The 27109-nt window shown below is 48.0% G+C and overlaps 1 protein-coding gene across 4 annotated transcripts in view; it reads right to left on the minus strand.

Annotated features, from left to right (window-relative positions):
- RNFT2 (ring finger protein, transmembrane 2) overlaps nucleotides 1–27109 on the minus strand; it is a 64495-nt gene that overhangs the window by 25345 nt on the left and 12041 nt on the right. For 3 of the 4 annotated variants that reach the window (XM_060118855.1, XM_060118854.1, XM_060118856.1), the window contains 2 exons: nucleotides 25455–25555; nucleotides 21907–22060 (listed from right to left, as the gene is read on the minus strand). The exons of the other annotated variant lie outside the window; for it this stretch is intronic. In XM_060118855.1, coding sequence (XP_059974838.1) covers nucleotides 21907–22060; nucleotides 25455–25555 — 255 coding nt within the window. The remainder of the gene's footprint in view (nucleotides 1–21906; nucleotides 22061–25454; nucleotides 25556–27109) is intronic. 4 annotated transcript variants of the gene reach the window in all.

Here is a 27109-nt window from a genome sequence, read left to right on the forward strand (position 1 = left end):
GACCCTCTTAGAGGGCGTCCCAACTCCCTTGCCAGCAGCAGGTTTTCCATCACTTACTGCTCACTAACACAGCTCCTCAATCTACAGCAATATTCACTACCCAGGCCAACAGGGAGGGAGGGGGATGACATTTACTGAGTGGCTGAGCCAGGCACTGAGTCACAGCCATTACCAAGAGCAGAGCTGTGAGAGGGTCATTTCCAGCTTCATTCTGCAGATGAGAAAACTGCATTTATTTGTTTTTTTTTTTTTTGCAGTACATGGGCCTCTCACCGTTGCGGCCTCTCCCGTTGCGGAGCGCAGGCTCTGGAAGCGCAGGCTCAGCGGCCACGGCTCACGGGCCAGCCGCTTCGTGGCACGTGGGATCCTCCCGGACCAGGGCACGAACCCGTGTCCCCTGCACCGGCAGGCGGACCCTCAACCACTGCGCCACCAGGGAAGCCCTTATTTGTTTTTTGAATGAAGTTTTATTTTATCATTATTTTTTGGCTGTGCCGCACTGCTTGCAGGATCTTAGTTCCCCAGCCAGGGATGGAACCTGTGGCTCCTGCAGTGGAAGCTCAAAGTCCTAACCACTGGACTGCCATGGAATTCCCCTGAATTTATTGTAACTAAAGGCAGATGGCAAGGAAGTACAAGTTTCAGCTCCAATATCATTTCCACAGAGAAAGGCCTTCCCATCTTCCTAAATGAGTCCTCCATGAATTCTGTGTTTATTCTTAGTGCTTATTACAATTTGTAGCTTTATGTTTGTGTGTTGTTTAATGGTGATCTCCCCAACTCAATGAAAGCAGGGACCCTGTCTGTTTCATCCACCACTGCATCCCCACACCTATGTAGTGCCTGTCATACAACAGACACTCAAGAAATGTTTTTAGAGTGGGTGCAAAGAATTGTTAGCTCAGACTGGTGGGTAGTGCTGATATTCAAACCAAGGCTCATTTGAGCATAAAGCTTGGGCTCATTTTGTACTTTCTAGGAAGTCCAAGCCTCTTTGTACATGTGCTTTATTCACAGCAAAGTCCCTTTGGTGCTCACTCACAGCCTATTAATTCTAAGTTTACTCACAGTACTGACAAGCTTGATGTTCTGGTTTCCCAACCAGCAGTGTCCTTGCTTGGTAACAGAGAGGAGAGGGCAGGAGGAGGAAGTTGGTAGGAAACTAGGTGTGGAAGGGAGGAAGTTACACATGCTTATGCCTGCTTGGATCTTTACTAATAGCTCAGCAAGGAAGGAGACATAAAAACTACAGAAAAGCAGACACAAGGAAAATGAGGGAGTGGTAACCACAAAACTCTGTGGTTTCTTATGTGCAAAGGGAGGAAAGGAGATGGATGGAACCCAGGGGGTAGGCACAGGGAGTTTCTAAGCCACAATTAATTTTCTGCTTTTTACGCTGGATACATGAGTACTTATTGTTTACAGAACACATTGTTTCTTGTTATAAGAAAGAAATACTATGCACCGTGTTCTTTCATAGAATGGAAGATATATTTGAAGTGTGATGCATGTAGTATATTGTTTAAGAGATCTGTAATACTGCTCTTCTAAGCCTTAGAATCTAAGGTACTTTAAGCTGCATGAATCTCTGTGTTCTAAAGGTGAGTAAGATGAAGGCCATTCACAGAGTAGGAAGGAAGCCTGTTTCCCATACAGAAAATGTATGTTTCTTACAAGCTAGATGAACGAAGTTTTGTACAGATTGTTCTTTCAATGTATGGAACTTGTACACAGGATTTGGAGTAGCCAGTGAAATGTCTGAAAAACCTGCAAACCTACTTTTTCCAAAGTTTAACTGAAAGCTGTATGAAACTGTGTTCTAAGCCCAAATAAGAGTGAAAGCCTTTCAGACTGCACGGAAAGGCCTGTTTCCCATTTAGTAAATGTATGTGTCTCTCATAAGCTAGATGAAAGAAGTTGTGTGTGTGTGTGTGTGTGTGTGTGTGTGTGTATACACCTTACAGGTTATCTTAAAAAAAAACCACAAGTAGAACATTTGCTTGCTTGCTTTTTAAACTGACTATAACAACCCCATAAGGCAGGGGACAAATTAGTACCCCCAATTTCCTAGAAGGTACAAAATAAACCCCAGCTTTACGCTCAAATGAACCTGGGTTTGCCCACTAGCCTGAACCACCAAATCTTGGGAGAAGCTGAGGCTCGGTGTCAGAGAAGGTCATCATTTTGCCTAAGGTCACAGAGCTAATAAGTGGCAGGGGTGGGATTTGAATCCAGGTCTGTCTGATGTCGGCATGGATGCTCTTACCCACCACTACATCCTACCTTCTGATAACTAAAGACTTGTTATTAAAGACCAGAGCTGGTGAAAACACCTGCTACCTTCTCCCTCCGACCTCCAATTTCCTACATTGGTCCTCTCTCTGCTCTTCTGGCTTCCATGCCAATGGCTGGGATTGGCCTCTGTGCTGTGGCCCCAGGGGCCAGCTGACAGAGAGCCCTTGGGTCTGGGCTGAGGCCACACAGGAGTCTCTAGGCTGTGAGGAGAAATCCGCCCCTCAACAGCAGCAGTCAGGCGCCCAACTTCATTGGCTCTGGTTCGCCTGATTTAAAAGCCTCCGCCCCATGAACAGGAAGGGACCAGGCCATGTGCCCCAGCAACATGCATATCAGGAGCTTCCTTACAAACAGGGCCCTGCTCCCTGGGACCCAGGAGAGGCCTAATTATAAGGTGTTGATGATTAAGCCCGAAGTGGCCTGGGACCCTGTTAGCTGCAGAAAGGCGGCCGCTTCCCTCTGTCCCAGTCCCAGGTGGATGGATGTGCTTATCTGTCCCCATGTCAGCTATAATCTTAGGCACAAATGCTCTGGGCCACAACTTCCCAAGCCTGTCTACCTCCTAAAGCACTGGGGGTTGGGTGCATGGGGAGAGGGAGGCCACGATGGGCAGAAGGTGCCTCCTTCCTGGCGGTCTAGACACCATGACAGGAACTAGAGAGACATGGGCCCCAACTGCAGGTCTGTCCCTTTTCTGGGAGGGTGATCTTGCCCAAGTTACAGCACCTCTCTAGGCCTCAGTTTTCTGCAAAGTGCGGGAGGTGGTACAAGCTGAGTAATGGTGCCCCCGATATGCCCACATCCTAATCCCTAGAACCTGTGCATGTTACATCGCATGGCAAAAGAAGTTTTGTGCATGTGCAGATGTGATTAAGTTTTAAGGATTTTGAGAAGGGGAGGTTATCCTGGATTATCAGGGGTGGGGTGGGGGCAATGCCATTACAAAGGTCCTTATCTGAGAGGATGGAGGGTTAGAGTGAAGGAAGCAGAGGTTGGAGAGATGTGCTTTGAAGACAGAGGAAGGGGCCACAAGCCAAGGATCACAGGCAGCTTCCAGAAGCTGGAAGAGGCAAAGGAACAGATTCTCCCCTAGAGCCTCCAGACGTAACCAGCCCTACTGACACTTCGACTTTAGCCCCATGAGACTGAGTTTGGACTTCTAACCTCCAGAACTGTAAGAGAATAAATTGTGTTGTTTTAAGCCACTAAGTTTGTGGTAATTGTTACAGTAGCAAGAGGAAACTAATACACCCTGTATTAGTTCCCGCTGTCATGAGGATAGTGTCAGGACCAAATGGTCAGAGAATCTTAGTTTAAGGCCTCTCCCTGAAGGGCTGGCTCTAGGGCAGGATGGGAGGAGGCCAGAAATCACGCTTGGGGCTGGGAGTGGTGTCTGGTGCTGTGGTCCCCTACCGCCTCTCTGACTGTATCTCCTATGACCAGGACTGGCTACCTAATTTGCAATACTCGGTGGAAAATGAAAATGCTGGGCCTCTTGTTTAAAAAAAGTTTAGAATTTCAAGACGGTGACAGCAGATCATTAAAACAAGTGTGGAGCCCTTCTGCACAGGTTGCACACCACGAATCTGGTCCTGCTCTGCATTCTGCTCCACCCGTACTGACTTGCTGCTCCTTGAACTTGCTAAGCATTCTTCCACCTCAGGGCTTTTGCACATGCTATTTCCCTTGCCTAGAATACCCTTCCCCAGATATCTGCATGCCATATTCTCTTGCTTCTTCCAAGTCTTTGCATGAATGTCACCTTCCCAGTGAGGCCTCCCTAGCTACCCTATCTAAAAGAGCATCCATCACCACGACACTCCTGGTTTTACTTTTCCCTACCTGATATATTGCTTATTTATTTCAGCCTTTTGTTTACGTAAGTCCCTTGAAAGCAGATACTGTGTTTATTCACTGCTATATACCTAGGACCTGGTATAGGGCCTGGCACAGAGTAGGTGTTCAAAAAAATACTGGGTCAATGAATGAATGGGTGGGTGGATGGGTGTAAAGAGACTAGGATGGTGCTTGGCACGTAGTACGTGTGCTGTGATTGGCTTCTGCAATGACTATTCTTATCCTCATTTATTTCTAGGTAATAACAGGGGTAGGGGTGGTGTCATGCCTTCCAGGGCCCCCTTTCCTCTGTTTACCTTGTATTTTCAGTAAATAGTATATTGTGGCTACAGTGATAATAAATAGTAAATTACTGAGCTGCAGTGATTAGACGGCTTCATTCATAAGCATAATCTTGTCTACTCTTCACATGAGTATGATTACCATCCTCATTTTACAGATGAGGAAACTGAGGCTTAGAGACGTCTACTGACTCGCCCAAGGTCCCATGGCTAATAAGTGGAGCAGCTGAGATGGAGCCTGCTTGTTTGATTCCAAGTCCAGGAGACCCACTCAACTCACTGCGCACTCAGTTTGCCTTTGCAACATTCTCATCAACTAATTACTTAGTCAATGTCTGTGGATTTTTTTTTTTTTTTTTTTTTTTTCGGTACGCAGGCCTCTCACCACTGTGGCCTCTCCTGTTGCGGAGCACAGGCTCCGGACGCGCAGGCTCAGCGGCCATGGCTCACGGGCCCAGCCGCTCCATGGCACGTGGGATCCTCCCGGACCGGGGCACAAACCCGCGTCCCCTGCATCGGCAGGCAGACTCTCAACCACTGCGCCACCAGGGAAGCCCATGCCTGTGTTTTTGAGTGCCTACTACATGCCAGACGCCATGCTAGGGAAAAAGTGAAACATACGGGAGACCTGGTCCCTGGTCTCACGAAGCTTGCAGTCTAGTTGGGGAGACAAGCCAGCAGTCACAACAGCACACGATGAATACGTGGGAGCACAAAGGTGAGTGGTCCAGCCCCACCTGGGGCCAGGGAGACAGTTTTCCCAGCAGAGGGAACAGCCACTGCAAAGGCCTGGAGGTGAGAGAACAGGAGCAATGATGGGGGTGGGGGGAGGGACCAAGAGAAGTTCAAAACATCTGGCAAGTGACGGATGGGATGTCAGGCTGGAGAGAGAGGCAAGGAACAGGCAGGTGTTGAAAAGGACTCCTTGGTCGGTTTCTAGGTTACTGACAGTGCTCTGAAACCGTGGGGATGATGATGGTTCCCCCTCTTAAAATAAGAACAGCCCTGGACACAGAAGCTGGCTGCAGGGAAGCCTCCGCCTCACCTAGCGTGGGGACAAGTCTGCTCTGGGTAATACCAAGCCCCCGAGGCCTGCAGCAACCCGGTCAAGTTCATCCAGGAACAGAGCTCTCGCCCCTCCCCTCCTCAGCCGTCCCGCTGCCCCTGCTGCCATCACTCAGCACGTACCTATGTGGGGACGAAATGTGCCAGGGACCTTGCACAAGGACACAGCAGAGAATAAGTCTCTGTGATCCGGGTTCCTCTCCCTCTGCCCTGTCCTTGTGCTTTTGTGGGTATCTCTCTCCGTCTCTGTCGGCCCCTTGAAGGCAGGACCAGCTCTTATCCTCACAGCAAAGATTTTGCAGGCACTGAAAACTCTGTTCTAAGCCTTCTAAATCCATGAGCTGATTCTCTCCTCACTGGGCTCCTCTCTGACATGGGGAATATCATCTATTAGCTCCATACACAGAGGAGGCAGTGGAAGCTCAAAGCCCTCAGGTACACAGCTAGTGGCAAAGCCAGATTCAAAGCCAGGCTGTTCCAAGACCCAGCCAGGGTAGGAAGTGTAACATTTCTTTCCTTCTTTGGCCCATTCAAGGTCTGACCTTGGCACTCCTAAGCCCCAAGGAGAAGAGGCAGGGGTCTGTCAAGCCTTAGTGGGCTCTCAGCCGCTGAGCAGTAGGCCTGGTGTTTACCTCCAATCTCTAAGCTCCAGCAGAGTCCTGACCCGTGGGTGCCACGGGGGAGAACGCACAAAAAGAGAAACATATACACACGTATTAAGAACCTACTATGTGTCAGGAGTTGCTGAAAGCACCTCCACCTGCGTTATCTCAATTTATTTTTTAGCTTATCTCAAATCTCCCCTAAAACCTTGAGGGAAACAGCATTATCTCTTTTACAGATGGGGAAACTCAGGCACGGAGCGGGGAGGTGACTGGCCAGAGGTGATACTGATGGAAATGGCAGAACTAGGGTTCAAACTGGGATCCACCTCCCTTCAAACTGGGATCCACCTCCCTTCAAACTGGGATCCACCTCCCTCCAGAGCCTAGGGTCTTTCCAAATGACTCTGGAATATTTTTGGACAAGCTGAAAGCTGAGAAGTGTAAGTGGTGGGCTCCTCGGACCAAATCTCAGCTCTAACCCCCTTTCTTGCCCCTGGGGTACCTGGAGGAGATGTGAGAGCAGGGCAGCCCTACCCACAGCAGTGGAAGCCAACCCCAGAAAACCAGCAGAGCGGTGGCCCCCCAGCGCAACTCCAGGCCCCCACCCAGAGGGAGGGAGGAGGTGAAGGGGACGCCTCCGAGGCCACCTCAGGGAGCCTGGCTGCCTCCCTAATCATTTAGCTGGAGAAGAGCAAAATAATCACCACTTAGCTGGCTAATTAATCCCCGCAGCACCCCAGAGTAGGGGTTGCTACTGCACAGCCATAATGTGGTGTAGAAAGGTACAGGGTGGGCCTGAGAGCCAGGGATCAGGGCCTCCCTGCTCGCCCTGAATGCAAATTCACACCAGCCATTTGCATCACTCATCTGTTCGTTTGAGAGTCACTGCACACCTACCACACGTCGCCTAATCACGAGCATGGCAGACGTCACCCCTGCCCTCCTGGAGCTTAGAGTCTGGTAGGGAGAAGATATTCAACAGTTACCTGGGAAAATGCATACGCCAAACTGCTTTCCATTTTGGTACTGTGGCTCTGGCTGTTCCCTCTCCCTGGCCTGCCCTTTTGGTTTGGTTTTGCCTGGCTAACTACTACCCATCCTTTAAAACTCAGTTCCAAGGTCACCTTATCAAAAAAGACTTTGCTGGGAGCTGGTTTAGGTACCATCTCTGTTTTCCAAGAGGGCTCTGCTTCCTTGCCTATCACCCCATCAGACTGTGAGCTTTGAGGTTGAAAGTGCTAGGTCTGGGTAGCTCCCGTGCCTAGCAGGGTGCCTGGCACTCTGTTGATGTCTAATAAATATTAGTAGAATGAATATATGAGAGGATAAATCATGTGATCTGGAAGCAGTAACTTTTGGGCCTTGGTTTCCTCACGTGTAGAATAAGAAGGTCTTTCTGGGTCTAACAGTCTGTGAACAAGAGGTCAGGAGTATAGCCCAGCCTCTGAGGGATTGGGGGGGCCTCTGGAATGTCCAAACTGGGCATTAATCATGGTGGTTTGGGCCCTGCCAAAGTCACAAGCAGGCCAAAGCCTCTGAATCCCTCCAGCCTCTGCCAAGGGAACTGGTGTATATGTTCAAGTTCTCTCTGCCTGCAAGGAACTGAAACTGACTCTGACCCACCAAAGCCAAAAGGGACTCTGGAAGGATTCTGGGTTCTCTCAGGCTTCAAGGGAGTGCGGGATCACCAGGCACCTCACAGCCAAAGTGGAAAAACCTCTCCTCTTGACCGGTGTTTTTTCAACTTTCCCATGCACACGAATTACCTGGGGATCTGGTTAAAACACAGACTGACGCATGACACTGCTCCCAAGTGTTGAATGAATGAATGTACCCAACCTCTGTGTTCCTCTTTCCTTGGAAGAGGGCACTGGATGGGTCCTGCTTGGGCCAGGTGGCTGCCCCAAATTTCCAGTGGCAGGCCGGGCAGTAGAGGCGCCAACAACAGCCCTGTTCCCAAGTATCCAGTTATTCCCAGAGAAGTGTGGGCCTAGGGATGGGCCAGCCACCCTAAGACAGGTTGACTACAGCTTGGGGAGCCGCACCAGCTCCCTGCGTACACAGTGACCATCTGAGCTGGTGAAAGGTATCATCTTTCAACCTGGAAAGTGATTTCCAAAGGCCCAGTGCTGGGGGCGGCAGGTGGAGGAGAGTTTAAATAGCAGCTGTGTTCCTAATTTCCCCAGGAGGAGGCCTGGCCGCCCCTCCTCCATGTTGAGTGTTTGCCATTAAAAACAGACAGTATCATTTGGTTCAATAGAAAATGAATTAAAGGAAATTAAACGGTGGGGGCCATGCGACAAGCCTTGTCCCCCACTGTCTGAAGCCGTTTTTCATCTTCTCCAGTGGGGAGCACCAGCTTGGGGGATGTGGAGCCGAGCAGGGCTAGATAGATAAATAAATAACGCAAAAGACCCCCTCCCTCCTAGGGGCGGAGGCTGGGGTGCGGGAAATCCTGGGTGCCCACTTGGGCCTTGTCCCTGCTGTGTCCCTTGGAGGCAGAATGCAGCCTTTGAGAGTCTCCTAGGGAACGGAGGGAAGGGAAACAAACAAGACAAGAACAAAAAATGATACGCAGGCCTCTGAGACAGAAGGGGGGGTCAGGCTGGCTGAGGGAGGAGATTATGGACCAGAGGGGCTGGGAGAGGGGGGACTCTGGCACCTGGATGGTGGGGAGTGATTCTGGCTGTCCCTCAGCTGCACGAAGCAAGGCTGCTGCGGCCATCCGTGCTGGGGTGAGTCAGGAGGGCAAGGGTGGGGAAAGACGGGCAGAGAGGAGAGGACTGGGGAGCGGTTAAGAGTGGGGGTCCTGGGGGCCTCCCTGGTGGCGCAAGTGGTTGAGAGTCCGCCTGCCGATGCAGGGGATACGGGTTCGTGCCCCGGTCTGGGAGGATCCCATATGCCGCGGAGCGGCTGGGCCCGTGAGCCATGGCCGCTGAGCCTGCGCGTCCGGAGCCTGTGCTCCGCAACGGGAGAGGCCACAACAGTGAGAGGCCCGCATACCGCAAAAAAAAAAAAAAGAGTGGGGGTCCTGGAACTAGACTGCCTGAGTTCAAATCCTAGCCCTGCCACTTACCAGCTGTGTGCCCTTGGCAAGTCACTTACCCTCTCTGTGCCTCCGTTTCCACATCTGCAAATTGGGAGTAATAAATATCTACCTCATAGGGTTGTTGTGATGATTCAATTAGTTCATGTCTATGAAGCATTTAGAACAGCACTGAGCACACTAGCTACTTGTTACTGCTATATCTTATCATCATAGAATATTGGTTATGTTATTTCTGTTGGTCCCTGGGGGCATCTCCCTTGGCATCTGAAGACCTAGCCATAAGCCATAGCTCTGCCCCACAGACTTGCTGTATGACCCTGGGTAAGTGAACACACCTTGCTGAGTCTCGGGTTCCTCATCTACAAACCAGGGATAATCATCCTGGGACAGAGGGCGCTGGTGCTTCCCAAGGTCCCTTCTTCCCTTCCTCCTTCAGAATAAGAATCCTGATGTTTGCTTAAGCCTACTGGCACCCAGCTGCAAGAAGATGCTCCCCAGCTCCCATGCAGTGACTGTGCCTGAGTGGTGGCCAATGAGATGTAAGTGAAAGTGACAGGAGCAATTTCCAGGAACTGGAAATGCTCACCAGTGAAGGGAGAGGAACACTAATGACAGCTGATGCAAAAACCCCACGTAAAATGGTAGCATGCAGAATCCAGAAGCATATAAAAAAGATAATATATTATGACCATGCGGGGTTTGTTCTAAGAGTACAGGGCTTAATAGGAAATCTACTAATGCCGTTCTTCATATTAACAGATCTAAGGAGAAAAATCAAATGATTTTTGATCAAATTCAACAATCATTTTTACTTTCAAAATTTTAATAAACCAGACTTTATGGATAATTCCTTGACACAATAAAGCACTGGCCTCAGTCCCAAAGTCTATATCTTGTTTTATGGGGGACTGTGATGGTTAGTTTTATGTTTCAGTTTAGGCTATGGTATCTAGTTATGCAATCAAACACCGATCTAGATGTTGCTGTGAGGTATTTTGTAAGTCTGAGAAACATCTACAATCAGCTGACTTTAAGTAAAGAAGATTCTCCTCAATAATCTTGGTGGGCCTCATCCAAACAGCTGAGAAGCCACAGAGCTCTGCAGAGGTCAGAATGTTTCACTTTCTTTAACAAGGAAGAACTGAAGGTAAAGGCTTAGGCTTCATCTTTTGTGCTGACATTGATTGGTAGAGGCTGTCTGGATTGCTGCACTGAGAAAGCTGAATCTGGGTAAAGCAGGGTCATGATTGTTTAGTGATTCCTGACAGCACAGGTTGGCAAATAGTAGCTCCTAGGGTGTTTGCCATCTCTGGGTTCAGCGCTGCTCCTGGGCTACAAACGTCAAGCAGAGCAAAGAAAGAACAAATCCTAGGGTTGTGTGTGAACATCTGATGCCTTGGGGTAAAACTAAAATTAGCCTCGTGATTTCAAAGAGTTAAGTTGGCCAAATTCACTTCTGATGGCTTCCAGCACAGACTCCTGGCCACATTTCACTCCTTGGGGTCTTCTATTTCCCAAAGTATCTGTGTGCTGCAGAATACTGAGTCCCCCACTCAGACAAAACTTTCCTGCAAAGGCCAAACTAGAAGGAATTAGGAATGCAAATGAATTCAAACTCCTGACCAGGGTTAGCAAAATTTTTCTTAAAGGGCCAGATAGTAAATATATTAGGCTTTGTGGGCCACAGAGATTGTCACCACTACTCAACCCTGCCATTGTAGCATGAAAGCAGCCACAGACAATACATGAATGAGCATGACTATGCTCCAATAAATCTTTATTTATAAAAACAAGCACTGGGTCCATAAGTTGTATTCTATCTCTGAACTAGGTTCAGCAGCATATTGTGCTCCTTAACACAAGGTTCCATGGTTAATAAGTTGAGAAAATGTCAGGGAAAACAAAGTGAAACAATTTTCTTGGCTGCAGGACTTCTCAGAGCCTTTACTGTGTGCAAGTGGAGGATAAAGTTTAAAGCATTTCCCAAAGTCCTCTGACCATGGAACACCTTTTAACAAAATGCCTATCAACATCTCCCCAAGGCCCCAGAATCATAGTTTAGTAAATGGTATTTTCTTCCATCTGATTTTGGCTAGATTATGACTTTCTTGCTCGCCTTGAACTATAAATGGCTAACTGCAAATGCTCTCTACTTTCTTCAGAACAGTAACTAATAAACAACAAGGATTTACTGTATAGCACAGGGAACTATATTCAATATCTTGTAATAAACTATAATGGAAAAGAATGAGAAATGGATATATACATATATATGTATAACCAAATCACTTTGCTGTACACCTGAAACTAGCACAATACTGTAAATCAATTATACTAAAAAAAAAAAAATAACTAACCAGCCATCGTTTGACTTGTGTTATCTTAATCCTCACAACAATGTTGTAAGTCCTAATATTCCCATTTTAAAGATGGGGATACTGAGGCTCAGTGAGGTTAATCAGGGTCCCAGAGGGTGAATATCTTATGGGTCTAATCGAATCACATGAGCCCTTTAAAAGCAGAAGCGGGGGGGGGGGTTTCCCTGGTGGCGCAGTGGTTGAGAGTCCACCTGCCAATGCAGGGGACAAGGGTTCGAGCCCTGGTCCGGGAAGATCCCACATGCCGAGGAGCAACATGCCGTGAGCCACAACTACTGAGTGTCTGGAGCCTGTGCTTCTCAACAAGAGAGGCCCCAAGAGTGAGAGGTCCGCACACCACGATGAAGACTGGCCCCCGCTCGCCGCAACTAGAGGAAGCCCGCGCACAGAAACGAAGACCCAATGCGGCCAAGAATAAAAAAAAAAAAAAAAGCAGAAGGGGAAATCAGGGAGATGAGAAGCACATCCTGGCTTGAAGATAGAGGAAGCCACGTGAACAGACCAGAATGTGGTTTCTGGGAGGTGACAGTGACCCCTGGCCAACAGGCAGCAAGAAAATGGGGATCTCAGACCTACAACCACACAGAAGTGAATTCTGCCAACAACCTGAATAAGCCTGAAAGTCAGTTCTCCTCAAGAACCTCCAATAGGAGCCCAGCCTAGCTGACACTTTGATTTTGACCTTATGTGACCCTACACAGAGAACATGGGCAAGCCCACCTGGCTTTTGACCTACAGAACTGTGAACTAATAAATGGGTGTGCTTTTCAGCCACTGAGTTGGTGGTAATTTGATCGGCAGCAATTGAAAAGTAACACAGGTCGGAACTATTGTGATCTCATTTTATAGACGAGGAAGTGAAAGCCCGCAGAGGTGAAGGAACCTGCAGGGTGACGCAGCTGGTAAATGACAAAGGGTTTTTCAAACAGGAGTTGAACCCAGGCAGTCTGGCTTTTTACTGTTACACTGTGTTTTACATATGTATTTGTCTGCAACAATCTCCAACATAGATGGTTAAGTTAAAAAAAAAAGCAAGGTGGGAGCTGTGTATAGAATATTACTGTTTGATTATATGAAGATGAGCAGGAAGAACATATACATGGGTCTGCTTGTATATGTGCATGGTAGCTATGAAAAGATTCAAGGATGATATGATTATTTCCCAGGGGGGGAAATGGGTGTCTGGGGGCAGGACAGGGAAGGAGACTTTTCACCATATATTGTTTTTGGTGTTTTGACTTCTGAACCCTGTGACTGTATAACTCATTAAAAAAATGAAGTATCCTCAATAATGAGAGGAATGGGGAATACTTGGGAGACATATGAATAGGTGAAAAAACACTCTCAAAAGGGCCCAGTACTGTAGGTAAACTGGTTTGTAGGTATATTAATTTGCTAGGGCTGTCATAACAAAGTACCACAGACTGGGGGGCTTATACAATAGAAATTAATTTTCTTACAGTTCTGGAGACTAGCAGTCTGAGAACAGGGTGTAAGTGCCTTCTGGGAGCTGTAAGGGAAATATCTGCTCCACGCCTCACTCCTTGGCTTACAGATGACTGTTATCTCCCTGTGTCTTTACGTGGTCTTCCCTGTGTGGTGTGACTGTGTCCTAATTTTCTTTTTATAAGGACACCAGTCATATTAGATTAGGTCCCACCCTAAATGACTTCACTTTGACTTAATTACCTGTTTAAAGACTCTTTCTCCAAATACAGCCACACTCTGATGCGCTATGGGGTTAGGCCTTCAACATATGAATTTTTGCGGGGGACACAATTCAGCCCAGAAAACGAACATTTAATCCAGGGTTTCTCAACCTTGGCACTACTGACATTTGGGACTGGGTAATTCTTGGTCTCAGGGGGCTGTCCTGTGCACTGTAGGATGTTTAGCAGCATCACTGGTCTCTACCCACTAAATACCAGTACCACCCCCCATCCCATTATGACAATCAAATCTGTCTCCAGAAATGGCCAAATGTCCCCCTAGTTGGGAACCACTGCTTTAACCCCTTTTCTAGCCCTGATGTGTGGGAAGCTGCAGCAAGTACAACTGGCTCTTCCAGAAGTTCTGCACTTTTATACACAGAATGATGTACTGTGAGAACCACAGCTGAGACCTAGCAAACTCAGACCTGCCCTGGTGGAGACCTGCATCTGCTCAGGAGGGGAGGGGAGAGAGAGAGGAATGACTGACCCCCCAGGAGAGAACATGACTCAAACAATGGGAAACCACTTTGAGAGCAAAAGTGCTGGGTACAGGGCCCAGAAAAGAGAGGGATTTTAATGGCACAAAAAGCCTCATGAATCCTCTTGGCTCTCACATCCAAGAAAACCACCTTTCTTGCTCTTGTCTGCCTTCCCCTGTACTTAAGAGACGAACCACCGGGGCTGAAAGCTCGTGGAATTGCCTCCTGTGGAAACCTCTCATCCAGGGGCTGGCTGGGCAGGCTGCACTAGGGGTCAGTTAAGATGATTTCAGACATGGGAAGGGCTTCCTCCTTCCCGTTCTTATGGGAAAAGACAGGAAGTTGGTCACATGCTGTGTTTTTTGGAGAAACAGGTCAGCTAAACGTTTCCTTGTTTCTGATACAGCTAGTCCTAGTATCTACCTAGCAACTAGGATACCCGGCCTTCCACCTTCTGATAACCTTTTTTTTTTTTTTTTTCGGTATGCGGGCCTCTCACTGCTGCGGCCTCCCCCGTTGCGGAGCACAGGCTCCGGACGCGCAGGCTCCGGACGCGCAGGCTCAGCGGCCATGGCTCACGGGCCCAGCCGCTCCGCGGCATATGGGATCCTCCCAGACCGGGGCACGAACCCGTATCCCCCGCATCGGCAGGCGGACTCTCAACCACTTGCGCCACCAGGGAGGCCCCACCTTCTGATAACCTTAATGGGATAAAAACAACCATTTAAGAGATGAGGAAGCCGAGGGCTCCAAAGAGTGAGGTCACCTGTCCAAGGTCACATAGGTAGTAAGTCCAAGAGCCAGGATTTGAACCCAGTTTTGCTGACTCAAGGCCAGTTTTCTTCCTGCTGTGCAGTGTTTACTCATGACACATCCGCTACTGAGAGTTTTTAGAGAAGTACCTGCTTTTATATTTCTCCGTCTGAAAAATGGGCAGAATGGCAGCTGCCTGCTACCTATGCTAGTGAGAGGTTGAATGAACCCTGCCCTAAGAATGTTCTAGAACAATCCTGTCCACTGGAATGTTCTACATCTGCTTTGCTCAACACTGTGGCTATCCAGCAGTGCAACGGAGAGACTGAATTTTAAATTTAATTAATTTAAATGTAAATAGTCACCTGTGGCTTGTGGCTGTCATACTGGACAGTGCATTTCTAGAATCTTAAGCCAAGAGGATTTCATTTTAACAAAAGGAAGGAGCAATGTGGACAAGTCAAGTTTTAAATTATTACTACTATTAAGGCTAGGAGTTGGAGTGTCAAGAAAATTTTCCAGGACAAGAAAATTTGCTTTCTTAACTAGGTTCGGGTTAGGTTAAAACAAAAATTTCACTCGCAGAGAATCAGGGAGTGCACGAAGGTGAGGAGGGCGTCTTACTCGTGTTTATATTCTCAGGGCCTAGCATTGCCTTTGTAAGCAAATAAGTCCCAAATAATGTCCACTGGATTGAGGAGGGAAAGGGGATGTGGCTGAGAAGAACTCTACGTGGTGGGGTAGCGGCAGGCCTAGTTTTAAGCCCTAACAGGAAATTAACACGAGGCTCTTCAGTCAGCCCGTAATAGCCGTGTGTCAAGACAGACCTAATGGTCCTTGTGCTCATGAGTCGATACTTGAATAGTGGGGACAGAAAATAAACACAAGACAATCCAATCATTTCAGATACTGGCACACGCGAGGTGGGAAATAAAATGGCGATGGGGTAATGCAACCTGGGGACCACCTCTCTGAACAGGATGGTCAGGGAGGCGACAGAGTCTCAGAGGACGTGACACTTGAATGATGGGAAGGGGACAGCCGTGGGAACAGAGAGAAAAACCTCCCCACGCGGAGGGAGCATAAGTGCGAAGGGCCTGAGAAGGAAGCTGCTGGCTGGTCCAGGGTGAGCCAAGGGAGAGGACCAGGTCCCGGGTGATGAGGTCGGAGAAGTGGGTAGGAGCCTGATCAGGCAGGGCCAAGATGTATGAACTGTATAAGTTACCTGGATTTATGATGACAAGTGGCTGCTCTAGACACCCGGCCAGTGTGATGGTTTGGGGCTGAGGTTACAGATCGGTGGCCGTCATTGTTAACCCGCCCCCTTCTTGGCCGGCCAATGAGCATGGCTGTCCTGGGAGGCCCAGGTATGAGAAGATCCCGGACAGACCCTCTGGTGTCCGGAGGCACGTGGGAATCAGTGGTTCACCCAGCCTCACACATCAGGGACCGTGGGGCCATCAAGCAAACCCAAATACCAGAAGCCCTTCCAATATAATTATAATATTAAAAACCAACCCACCCTCTCAGTGGACGGCGTGGAGGCGCAGGAACGAGCATCTGTGCTGTGAGCCATTAGGGGTCCCTGACAGATGTGCTCCTCTCCCCCCTCCCCCACCAGCTGCAAATGAAGACCCGTCCTTTTCTTCTGCCCAGACAAGGATTGATGAGGATTCGGGAGAGCGCTCAGACAGGCAAGGAAAGGCTGTGAACCTTTTCCAAGCCTGCAATTTATCTTGAGGAGACTATTCACATCACTTTTTACAGGCTGGATTATGCTCTGACCTGGCACATTAATCTCGCCGAATAAAATAATAATAATCAGAAAAAGGGAGCTGGACAGTTGCCAGGGAGGCATTAATAACTGTCGCCCACACCTCGGAGGTGCAGGGAAGGGGTGCCACCTCCCATCCCCGCCCCCTGGCCCCCAGCGGTGCCCGTCGAAGGGGAAAGAAGTGAGGTAGCCATTGCCTGAACTTGGGGGAATTTTATAGAGATGGTGTACGGGGACATCGCTCCTCAGTCAACTCTGAGGAATTTTCCGAGCAAATCCAGAGAACTTCCATGGGAGGGAGTGTGGTCTAGTAACTCCCTCCCAGAGCAGGGGTTCTGGAATCAGACTGCCTGAGTTCAAATCCCCACTCAGCCACTTATATATACACTGTGTGACCTTGGGCTACTTTTTTTTTTGGGGGGGGGTAAGGAGTTTATTAATTTATTTATTTATGCTGTGTTGGGTCTTCGTTTCTGTGAGAGGGCTTTCTCTAGTTATGGCAAGTGGGGGCCACTCTTCATCACGGTGCGCGGGCCTCTCACTATCACGGCCTCTCGTTTTGGAGCACAGGCTCCAGACGCGCAGGCTCAGTAGTTGTGGCTCACGGGCCTAGTTGCTCCGCGGCATGTGGGATCCTCCCAGGGCTTGACCCCGTGTCCCCTGCATTAGCAGGCAGATTCTCAACCACTGCACCCCCAGGGAAGCCCTTGGGCTACTTCTTAACCTCTCACTGCGTTTGTGTTTTCCTCTGGAAAACAGGGATAAAACCAGCAACTGCTGGGAGTGTAAAATGGTGTAGCTGCTGTGGGAAACAGTTTGGTGGTTCCTCAAAAAGTTAAACATAGAATTACCATATGACCCAGCCATGCCACTCCTAAGTATTTACCCAGAAAAACTGTGTTCAAACACATACTTCTACACCATGTTCAAAGCACTGCTATTCCCAATAGCTAAAAAGTGGAAGCAATCCAAATGTCCATCAATGGATGAATGGATAAACAAAGGGTGGTCTATCCACACAATGGAATATTATTTGGCCATTAAACTGGAGTGAAGTGCTGATTTCTGCTACAATGTGGATAAATCTTGAAAATATGATGCTAAGTGAAATAAGCCAGACACAAAAGGTCACATAATGTATGATTCCATTTATATGAAATGCCCAGAATAGGTAAATCCATAGAGGTAAAAAGCAGATTGGTGGTGGCCAGAGGGAAAGGGGAGTGACTGAATGGGTACGGAGTTTCCTTTTGGGGTGATGAAAATCTCTTAGGACTAGATAGAGGTGATGGTTGCACAACACCGTAAGTGTACTGAATGGCACTGAATTGTATACTTTCAAATGATTGCTGGGACTTCCCTGGTGGTCTGGTGGAAGACTCCGCGTTCCCAATGCCGGAGGCCCGGGTTCGACCCCTGGTCAGGGAACTAAGATCCCACATACCACAACTAAGCCCATGCGCCACAACTAGAGAAGCCCACAGGCCACAATGAAGACCCAGCACAGCCTAAATAAATAAACAGACAAATAAATAAATAAATGTCAGTTCTTGAAGACCCACCAAAGCCAAAATAAACAAACAAATAAATAAATGTCAGTTCTCTCTAACTTATAAAAATAAAATAAAATAAAATGATTGCTGGTTAATTTTATGTTATGTGAATTTTACCTCAATTTTTAAAAAACCCACAAAACAATGGCACTTGCCTTGTGAGACAGATGTCAGAGGGAAAAGGGTTAGAGCAGGGCCTGGCCCACATGAAGGGCTGATTCCACATTAGCTGTTCCTATTGCCATCAGCGTTCTTACTCTGATGTTTGCAATCTCTGGCAGGTTATTTAACTCAGTTTCTGCTCTGTGCAGAGAGATATCAACAGTATCTACCTGCCAGGATTGCTAAGATTAAACAAGATGATGTCTTCAGTAGACTATAAACTCCATGAGTATGTAGATTTTTGTCTACTTTGTACTTTGATACTGATGTATCCCTTTGCCTAGAACAGTGCCTGGCACACCGCTGGCATTTAGCAACTATTTCTTGAACAAATGGCAGTGCTTAACACACTGCCTGACTCCTGGTAATTGTTCAGCAATGTTTACTTGCATTTATTACTATTGGTCTGGTTGCTGCATTTCTTTGAAGGTTTGCTGCATGTTCCTTTCTAGCACAGGGAAGTGAGTACTACTTTGCCTTGTAGACTTTGGTGTCTTCATGACAGAGGTGTCTGGACACCTACCATACATGAGAGGTTTGAGCTGAGCTGACAATGGAGTCTAAGCTCTCACTGAGGTTACAAGAGGAGGTGATGAGAGTTAGTGTAGCTGTCTAGACTATCAACTCATCCACTCACCCATCCATCCACCAACCTGTCTTTCCATCCTTCTAAATATCCATCTGAATATCCATCTACCCATCTAAATATCTATCCATCCATCCATCCATCCATCCAAGTACCCATCCATCATCTATCTAAATATCCATCCATCCATCTACCCATCCATCTATCCACACAATCACTGCCCTATCCATCTGTCCACATATCCACCAACTTTCCCATCTAGCCATCCAATTCATCCATCTACCTATACATCCATTCACCCATCCATCTACCCATACATACATACAATGAATGCTGCCGAGTGCATATCAGATGCTGGTGATCCATCAACAAAGAAACCAGATGCATTCATTTCCTGCTGTCACAGAGGTTACAGTCGAGCAGAGCAGGCAGACAATTAAACAAGCAATTACAGTCACGGTGGTGAGTGCTGGAACAGGGGAAGTACAGGGTGCTGCGACAGTCCCCAGCAGGGGCACCATACCTCACCTGAAGGGGAAGGGGAGGTTTCTAAGAGGCTGTGATCTGCAGGAGGAGCAGGAGGTGGTTAAGACACAAGAAAGGAAAAGGGTCTTTGAGGTAGAAGGGCAGCACACAGCTGACTCTGGAAGCTGTAAGGGTTAGTTACTCAGTCTCAGTGCCTCAGTTTTCTCATCTGGAAAATGGGGTTAGAACACCTACCACATGTCAGACTGGGACTAGTTGGTGTATGGAAGGAAATGAAAGAAGAAGGGCCTGGCTGAAGCACAGGGAACAGAGGGAAGAGGGGCAGGAGAGAGTGAGAGGAAGAGTAAGGATGCTGGATAGGCAGGTGGGCTGCAAAGCCTCACCGGCTTCCTCTCCAGGCAATGACAACCCACCCCTCATTTCACCCACATACAAAAAGTCTTTTTATGTTTGCAGCATTTCAAACGGGGTTTTGTAAACATCTCAATTTTCTAAGGGAAGAAACATGTTCAGGCACATGTAGTGACTCACCCAAGGCCCCGTGGCCGGAAAGTGGCAGGGTCAGGAATGGCCCAGGAATTCCGACATCCATTCAGTGCTGGGCAGATGATCTCCTGATGCGGCCATGGCCTTGGGAGTTGGAAGATGTGAATTCTGATTCTATAACTGACCAGCTGGGTGTTTTTTGGACAAAATATCTCACCCCTCTTTCAGCCACAGTACAGGGTAAGTGAAAAAATGGCCACCCAAAGATACCAGGTCCCAAACCCTGGAAGCTGTGAGTGTGACCTCATCTGGAAAAAGGGTATTTGAAGACACAATTAAGTTAAGGCTCTTGGCACGGGGAGAGTATCCTGGATTGTCTGGGTGGGGCCCAAATGCAGTCACATGTATCTGTATGAGACAGACAGAAGGAGACATCATACACAGCAGAGGCCAGGTGACCGCAGAGGCAGGGACTGGAGTGATGCTGCCATGAGCTAAGGAACGCTGCCGGCTACCAGAAGCTGGAAGACGCAAGGAAGGATCCTCTCCTAACATCCAGCACCCCCCCACATACCTCTGACACCTAGATTTCGTTTCAGTGACACTGATTTTGGACTTCTGACACATTTCTATTGTTTTCAGCCCCAGGCATGTGGTTATTTATTATAGCAGCCACAGGAAATGAATAGCAGCCACAGGAAATGAATACAGTGGGCCCTCTGTATCCGTAGGTTCCTCGTCTGTGGATTCAACCAATGTCACATAGAAAATCCGAGGATGCGGAACCACAGATATGGAAGACCAAATGTAAGGGACTTGAGCATCCACAGATTTTGGTATCCATGGAAGATCTTGGAACCAATCCCTCGCAGATACTGAGGGATGTCTGTACCCAGCTTTTCATCTAGAAAGAGGCGATAATAATCTCTCTCTCACTCAGAGGGGTGTTGAGAGCCTTATATGAGTCAAGACATGGGAAAGAATCTAGCAAGAACCAGAATGCACTAGGCAATGAGTAACCATTCTCTGTCTGTTTTCCTTATCTTTCTCCCATACCCACTTTGAGGTACAGCTTGGGCCCCGAAGCTGAAGCCCTGGGCTGGAGTCCCAACTCTACCACTTAATAGCCCTCTGCCTGCTCAACCTTCCGTCTCCTCATCAATGACAGGAACTGTATCTCCCTGAGAGGAATAGCAAGAAGCTACGTAAGGTAATGCATACATGAAGTGCTCTTAGTACAGTCTCAGGTACACAGTCGATACTCAATAATTGCGAGCCATTATTATTCCAGGCAGTCAGTGCGCAGCCAGCTTCCTCACATGCCTGGATTCACGTCTCCTGCCTTCAACAAAGTGCCACAACTGCTATGAAGGAAAAGGTTCGGGGCATCTAGAACCCAAGGGGCACTGAACCCAAGGAGGGGGTCATGGGAACCCTGACTTGTAGCCAGTTGGTCAGAAGTACAGGTGACAACTTGGGGCTGGTGACTGGCACCTGAAGTGACAGGGGCAGTCTTGCGGGACTGAGCCCTTATCCTGTGGGATCTGACACTATCTCGAGGTGGATAGTGTCAGAACTGTGTTAAACTGAAGGATACCCAGCCGGTGTCAGAGAATTACATGATGTGTGGAAAACCCACACATCTGGTGTCAGAGGTATTGAGTGTGTGTGGGTACAGAAGAAACACAGGAGTGTGTTTTTCCTATACACCTGGCCAGTGATTTGATCAGTTGTCACTCAAGACAGATGGTCAATTCCAACCTGCTCTTCTACCAACCAATGCCTGGGACAAATTCTGAGCTTTCTGACCTAACCGTAATGTCTTTTCCTCACACTGCTCAGTCCTCTGAATTACAATGATTATCCCCCAAGACCTCTTCATCCCAACACCTCCTGCAGGCCTCTCCCTAAGGAACACTCCAAAGAATCATTGCCACCAGTCTGCTTCCTGTGTCCATGGCAGGCATCACTCATGGATCACAGAGTCCTTTTCTTCTGAGCCTCGGTACCCTCTATATAACGTGCCTGAGAAGCCACAAAGAGTCAAAAACCTTTGAGAGCCATCCTTCCCTGGGAGAAGCAGGACCCAGGGCATGTCAATGTGCTTTTTTTCCTTTCTTGGGTGAAATTTAGATGACAATTGCATCAAGGTCAGCTTTGAACAACAAAACTTAGTAAATGCACTTGGAGAGCAGAGGCGTGACAAGAAGGTGGTGACAATAAAGAATGATGCTCAGCTTCAAGGGATGACGAGAGGTGGGAGACAGGATCTACTAGCTCAGGCTCTGTTCACTTGATGCACTGACATTTGCTCTGCCCAAGTCCAACCTTTCCTTCTCCAGAAGGCATCCTGAAACCCCGGCATGATTGGCGTGATGGGCCTACCTTGGACTTGACGGCCAGGATGATCTTGGGCAGGGCCACGACAAGGCACTTGAGGGCGATGGTGATGTACTTGAGCACAAAGTCTGCGATGCCCACGATCCACAGCAGGTCAAAGAAGTCCAGCGTCTCCAGGTTGGGCTTCAGGAATATGAGGCTGGGGGAGGAGTCAGAGAGTCACGATGCTCACTTAAGGCCACTGGCCTTTAGGGGCCCTTCTACTCATTCTAGGAGCCTTGTAAATATTACCTGTAGACAGAGCACTAAGCTGGGAGTCAGATATCTGTGTCCTCTTCCTGAATCTGCTATTAACTTGCTGTGTGACCTCAGATGGGTATCTTAACCTCTCTGAGCCTCAGTTCCCCTGAGAGTTAAATGATGAGATTGGCCTAGAGCATCACTAGTTAAGGTCCCCTCCAGTTTTATGGGCCACAACAGGCTTCACAAGAGGAAACAAAAGGAAGGAAGGAAGGCCGACCAATAACATGAAGGAGGGAGAGAGAGAGAAGGAGGAAAGAGGGATTTGATGTGTAGACGCTGTGCTAAGCAATTTAGTCACTGTATCTCATTGTCCTGCAGAGTGAGCACTGCTCATCCCCGCTTTCTAAATGAGGCACTGAAGCTTGGAGACGTGAAGTTAAGTTGCCCAAGGTCACACTGCATGATAAGCATATGGGCATCAGTATCAGATAGACTTGAATTTGAATCCAGGCCTCTCCATTTCTGGACCCTAGGCAGATAATGTTCTCTCTGTAAGCCTCAGTGTTCTCATCAATAAAATGGGAATCGTTCCCTCCCTCAGTGTTACTGGTGGGATTCAATGAGATAACAGGTATACTACAGACTCTGTCATGCAGCAGTGACAATGATAACAACATCTCTACGAGGCAGGCACTGTTATCTACCCATTTTGCAGATGAGAAAAAAGAGGCACAGAAAGGTAAATGAACATGCACAAGGTCCTACAAATATGATGGAACGGTGGTGGATTTGAACCCAGGTGTCCCGGCTACAGTTACTGCTCTCAATCCTTATTCCACAGCAGTACTACTCGGAGTGTGTAAACCCATTTTACCCATCCGTGACCAGGTAAGTCAACCTCACACTCAATTTCTGTACTTCCCTCACTGGGGACAGACAACAAGTCATTCTCGAACTGGCACTGATCCACAGACCACATGCTGAGTAGCACTGCTCTCCCTCACCTCTGTGGATGATGATGCTATTCGTATTAATAATATCTTGGCTCTCCACATCATGCTGGCCCTAGTCTACATGCTTTACATGTCTCAGGTCATTTCATCTTCCCAAAGGCTGTGTGTGGTAGGCACTACGATTATCGCATCTTGAGCTGGGGAATCTGGAGCGCTTCGACGTGGAGTCACTGCCCACGGCATCTCAGCTAGAATATGGAGCTAGGATTGGAACCAGCACCCAAACCGTGCTGGTCCCCTGGCTTTTCTTCCCGCCAGATTAGAGGCTCCAAGCAAAGGCCACTCTGAGTCCTGCCTGTCCACCAAAAAAGCAGGGGACAGTGCACACAGCCCAGAGAGAATGCTTTCTAAACGCTTCCCACATACTCTACTGGGCTGGTGGAAAACGGTGCAAACTGAGGCCCCCTGAGGAAAGCATCCTAGGAATGAACTGGTCTCTTTTTGTACTTTTATTTTTAAAAGTCAATTTCTATTTAGAATAAAAAATGTTTGAAGAGCGAGAGTAGGGTTAAATCAATGAAAATAATCTATTTTTGCAATCTCTCATGATACCTTTGGTGTCCTTCCACATCTGAGCCCTGTCTCTGTGGGACGCCTTGTCGCCAAGTCTGAGTGGCATCCAAGTTACGATATGGGGAGAGGCTGGCAGCCCTGAGCTCCCCTTTTTGTCTCTGCTCTTGTCCCTCCCTGGGCATGACCCAGGCTGGCTGGTTGACTTCCATGCCCTGCTTCTCTATTATGCATCTCTGATCGCAAAAGAAATGAAGATCTGCCCTCCACTTTCCATTTTATCTCAGAGACACCAATCTGTTAAATTCACCCAGATAGGTTTTAGTTCATTGTCTTAGAGTTTTTTCTGTTTTGGCTTTTGGAGCCAGAAAGATGCCCAAGTGTTTTTCCACAGATTGATCACTAAGTCCACTTATTTCTAACGTACACTATACATTTTAGTGGATGGATACATTTTATTGTCAGTTTTCTGCCCCATTAGCCATCACCCCCAATAGATAAAGTAATTTATCATAAAAGAATAATATTATAGGGCTTCCCTGGTGGCGCAGTGGTTGGGAGTCCGCCTGCCTATGCAGGGGACGCAGGTTCGTGCCCCGGTCCGGGAGGATCCCACATGCCGCGGAGCGGCTGGGCCCGTGAGCCATGGCCGCTGAGCCTGCGCGTCCGGAGCCTGTGCTCCGCAACGGGAGAGGCCACAACAGTGAGAGGCCCGCGTACCGCAAAAAAAAAAAAAAAAAAAGAATAATATTATGATATGATTATGACACATCAAATGTTTCACAGTTTGCCCAGTACTTTTCACATATTATTAACATTTGGCCTCTAATAATTAGACTGTGGGTGGGTAATGACCTTCAGGTGGGTAAGGCAGAAATTAACTTGCTCTCGGTTTCACAAATGCAGAAACTAGGCGAGGTTCGAAGAGGTTCCACTATTTGCCAAAGGGCACAAAGCTGGTACGTGGCAAGACTAAGAACCTCTGACACACTGGTCATCAGACTTCAAATCCTGGGATGATTCAAACTCTCTGTTACCTACTGGGACTAAGGCTTATTAGAAAGGGTTTCATTAAGCCAAAGTTTCCTCACCTGTAAAATAGGGACAGCAATACCCTGCTGAGTGGGAGGGCAAAATAAGATAATGGCTATTGGTATCATTTACAAACACACTCTAGACCACTGACATCAATAAGGAAGGAGGCTCAGCTCTGTTGCTTTTCTCCTAGGTCACTCTCTTTGTCTTTGTGTGCTGCCAGTTTGACTCAGCACTGGTTTGATGAGGGCACAGAGGTCTGAGCCTGTGAATGTGATCACGCCCAGAGAATGGCATGAGCTGGAAATTCCTCCAAGGTTCTGGGAAACTCCATCTCCTTTACCCTCCACCCAGGACCCTGATCTTCTGGGCCAGGCAAGTAATGCAGTGTGTGGGATGCATGTTGATGCCTTGGAACTAACTTCCCAAACTGCTTTCATGCAACTTTGGGTGGCCCCAGAAAATGGTGAAATGGGTTACTCTTCAAAGTCCATTTTTAAAATAGATGGACATGATCTGAAAGCTTGGCTTGAGTTTCAACCCTGTGCTAGAGACCATTACTGGTCAGTTCTCCCCCACCATGCACTATGTGGCTACCAGAAAATGCAAAATTACACATGTGGCTTGCATTATATTTCTATAAAGAATTATGCTCTAGGCACGTGTATATGACAACAGGGTGGGATTTGAAAGTTACAGAGCTACTGCGTTGTTCTCAAATGAAGGGGCTGTGGGTCCTGAGTCCAACAAAGCCCCCCACTTTCTCACTGGGGGTCAGACTCCCCTGCTCACCTGTTATACAGCTGCTGGGAACTGAACGTGTAGAGCACATACAGGGTGTTCCCCGCCAGAAAGGCTAAGATCCACAAAATGACCAGCACCGACCTCTTCTCCTAGAGACAAAGCAAGAGATCTGTGGAGATGCCGAAACGCCAAAGGTGCACCTGGCAGGATATTCCACAATGTTCCCCGACAAAGGGAAACTTTTCCCTTTCTCAAAGGTTTGGAGGAAGCGGGGCTAATGGTGAAACGAAGGGTGTTGGCATCTTTCCATCCCACTGGAACCTAAGGGATGGTTACAGAGAAGGTAACAGAAATGTGTGAACCTGCTTGGAGAACTATCCAGAGAGTCAGGAGGGCACCATGGTTAGCAAAACAGATTCTGGAGCTGGGTGGCCTGGGTTCAAATCCTTGGTCTATTATCTGGAGGTTGTCCAACCCTGGGCAATTACTTAAACTGTCTACATTTCTCTTTACTCGTCTGTAAAATGGGTATACATTGTATCTCTCTTCTAGAGTCTGAGAACTAATGTACATGAACTGCTTAGAACAGTGCCTGGCATGTAAGAAATGTTAGTTTACATTTACTGTTAGGAACTGAGGCACAGAGAAATTAAGTAGCTCTGGCTCAAGGGCACATGTTTTAAGCTCCGGTGCCCTCATTAAAAAATGAGGTTTGGGGACTTCCCTGGTGGCGCAGTGGTTAAGAATCCGCCTGCCAATGCAGGGGACATGGGTTTGAGCCCTGGTCCGGGAAGACCCCACATGCTGTGGAGCAGCTAAGCCTGTGTGCCACAACTACTGAAGTCCATGTGCCAGAGCCCATGCTCCACAACAAGAGAAGCCACCGCAATGAGAAGCCCACGCACCGCAACGAAGAGTAGCCCCCACTCGCCACAACTAGAGAAAGCCCACGCGCAGCAACAAAGACCCAACGCAGCCAAAAATAAATAAATATTTTTTTAAAATGAGGTTTTGTTAAGGATTAAGTAAACTTGATAAATGTAAACATTCAGTCTGGTACAGGCTCACATTTCAGGCTCACTAAGTGGTAGGACTTGTTGCTCTGACTTTACAACCCAGCAGTAGATTTGGATTGACAGGTTGGAAACTTCTGTTCTAACTTTTTCCGGCATGGACCTTTGGGCTACTGCCCTGGACTGACCATTCAACATAGGGCCACATTTATAGGATTAAATTCAAACTCGTACACGTGGATGTCAAAGCCCTTTGCAATCTAGCCCCGTTTCTCTTTCTCCAGCCTTGCTTCTGATTAGTCCCCAGGAAGACAAGCTGGGAAACCTTCTCAGTTGGCTGTTTCTCAGTAGACTCTCAGCCTGACAGCAACCTAAGGAAATTTCTAGAGGAGGCGTAGAGCAGGGCATTCCTGCCTGTGTACCCTGGGATACATAATCAGACCCCCGTGCTGCTGACAAGCTGAAAAGCTTGTCTTTTCCTGGACCAGGGCGGCTGCATTGCTGGAATAAGATGAGGTCATAACTTTCCCAGTGTAACCTTCCCTGTGGTTCCGGTAAATGCTCCACTGTCTCCAGACACAGCTCAGTGCTCGACACACTGTTACAACACACATTTCCATAGTGTAGACAAAATAAATGCATCTCCATCCACCCATTATTCCAGGAGGGGTCAAGGTTAACGGCCTAAGA

The sequence above is a fragment of the Mesoplodon densirostris genome, chromosome 15 (assembly GCF_025265405.1).
Source record: "Mesoplodon densirostris isolate mMesDen1 chromosome 15, mMesDen1 primary haplotype, whole genome shotgun sequence".
NCBI lineage: Eukaryota > Metazoa > Chordata > Mammalia > Artiodactyla > Ziphiidae > Mesoplodon > Mesoplodon densirostris.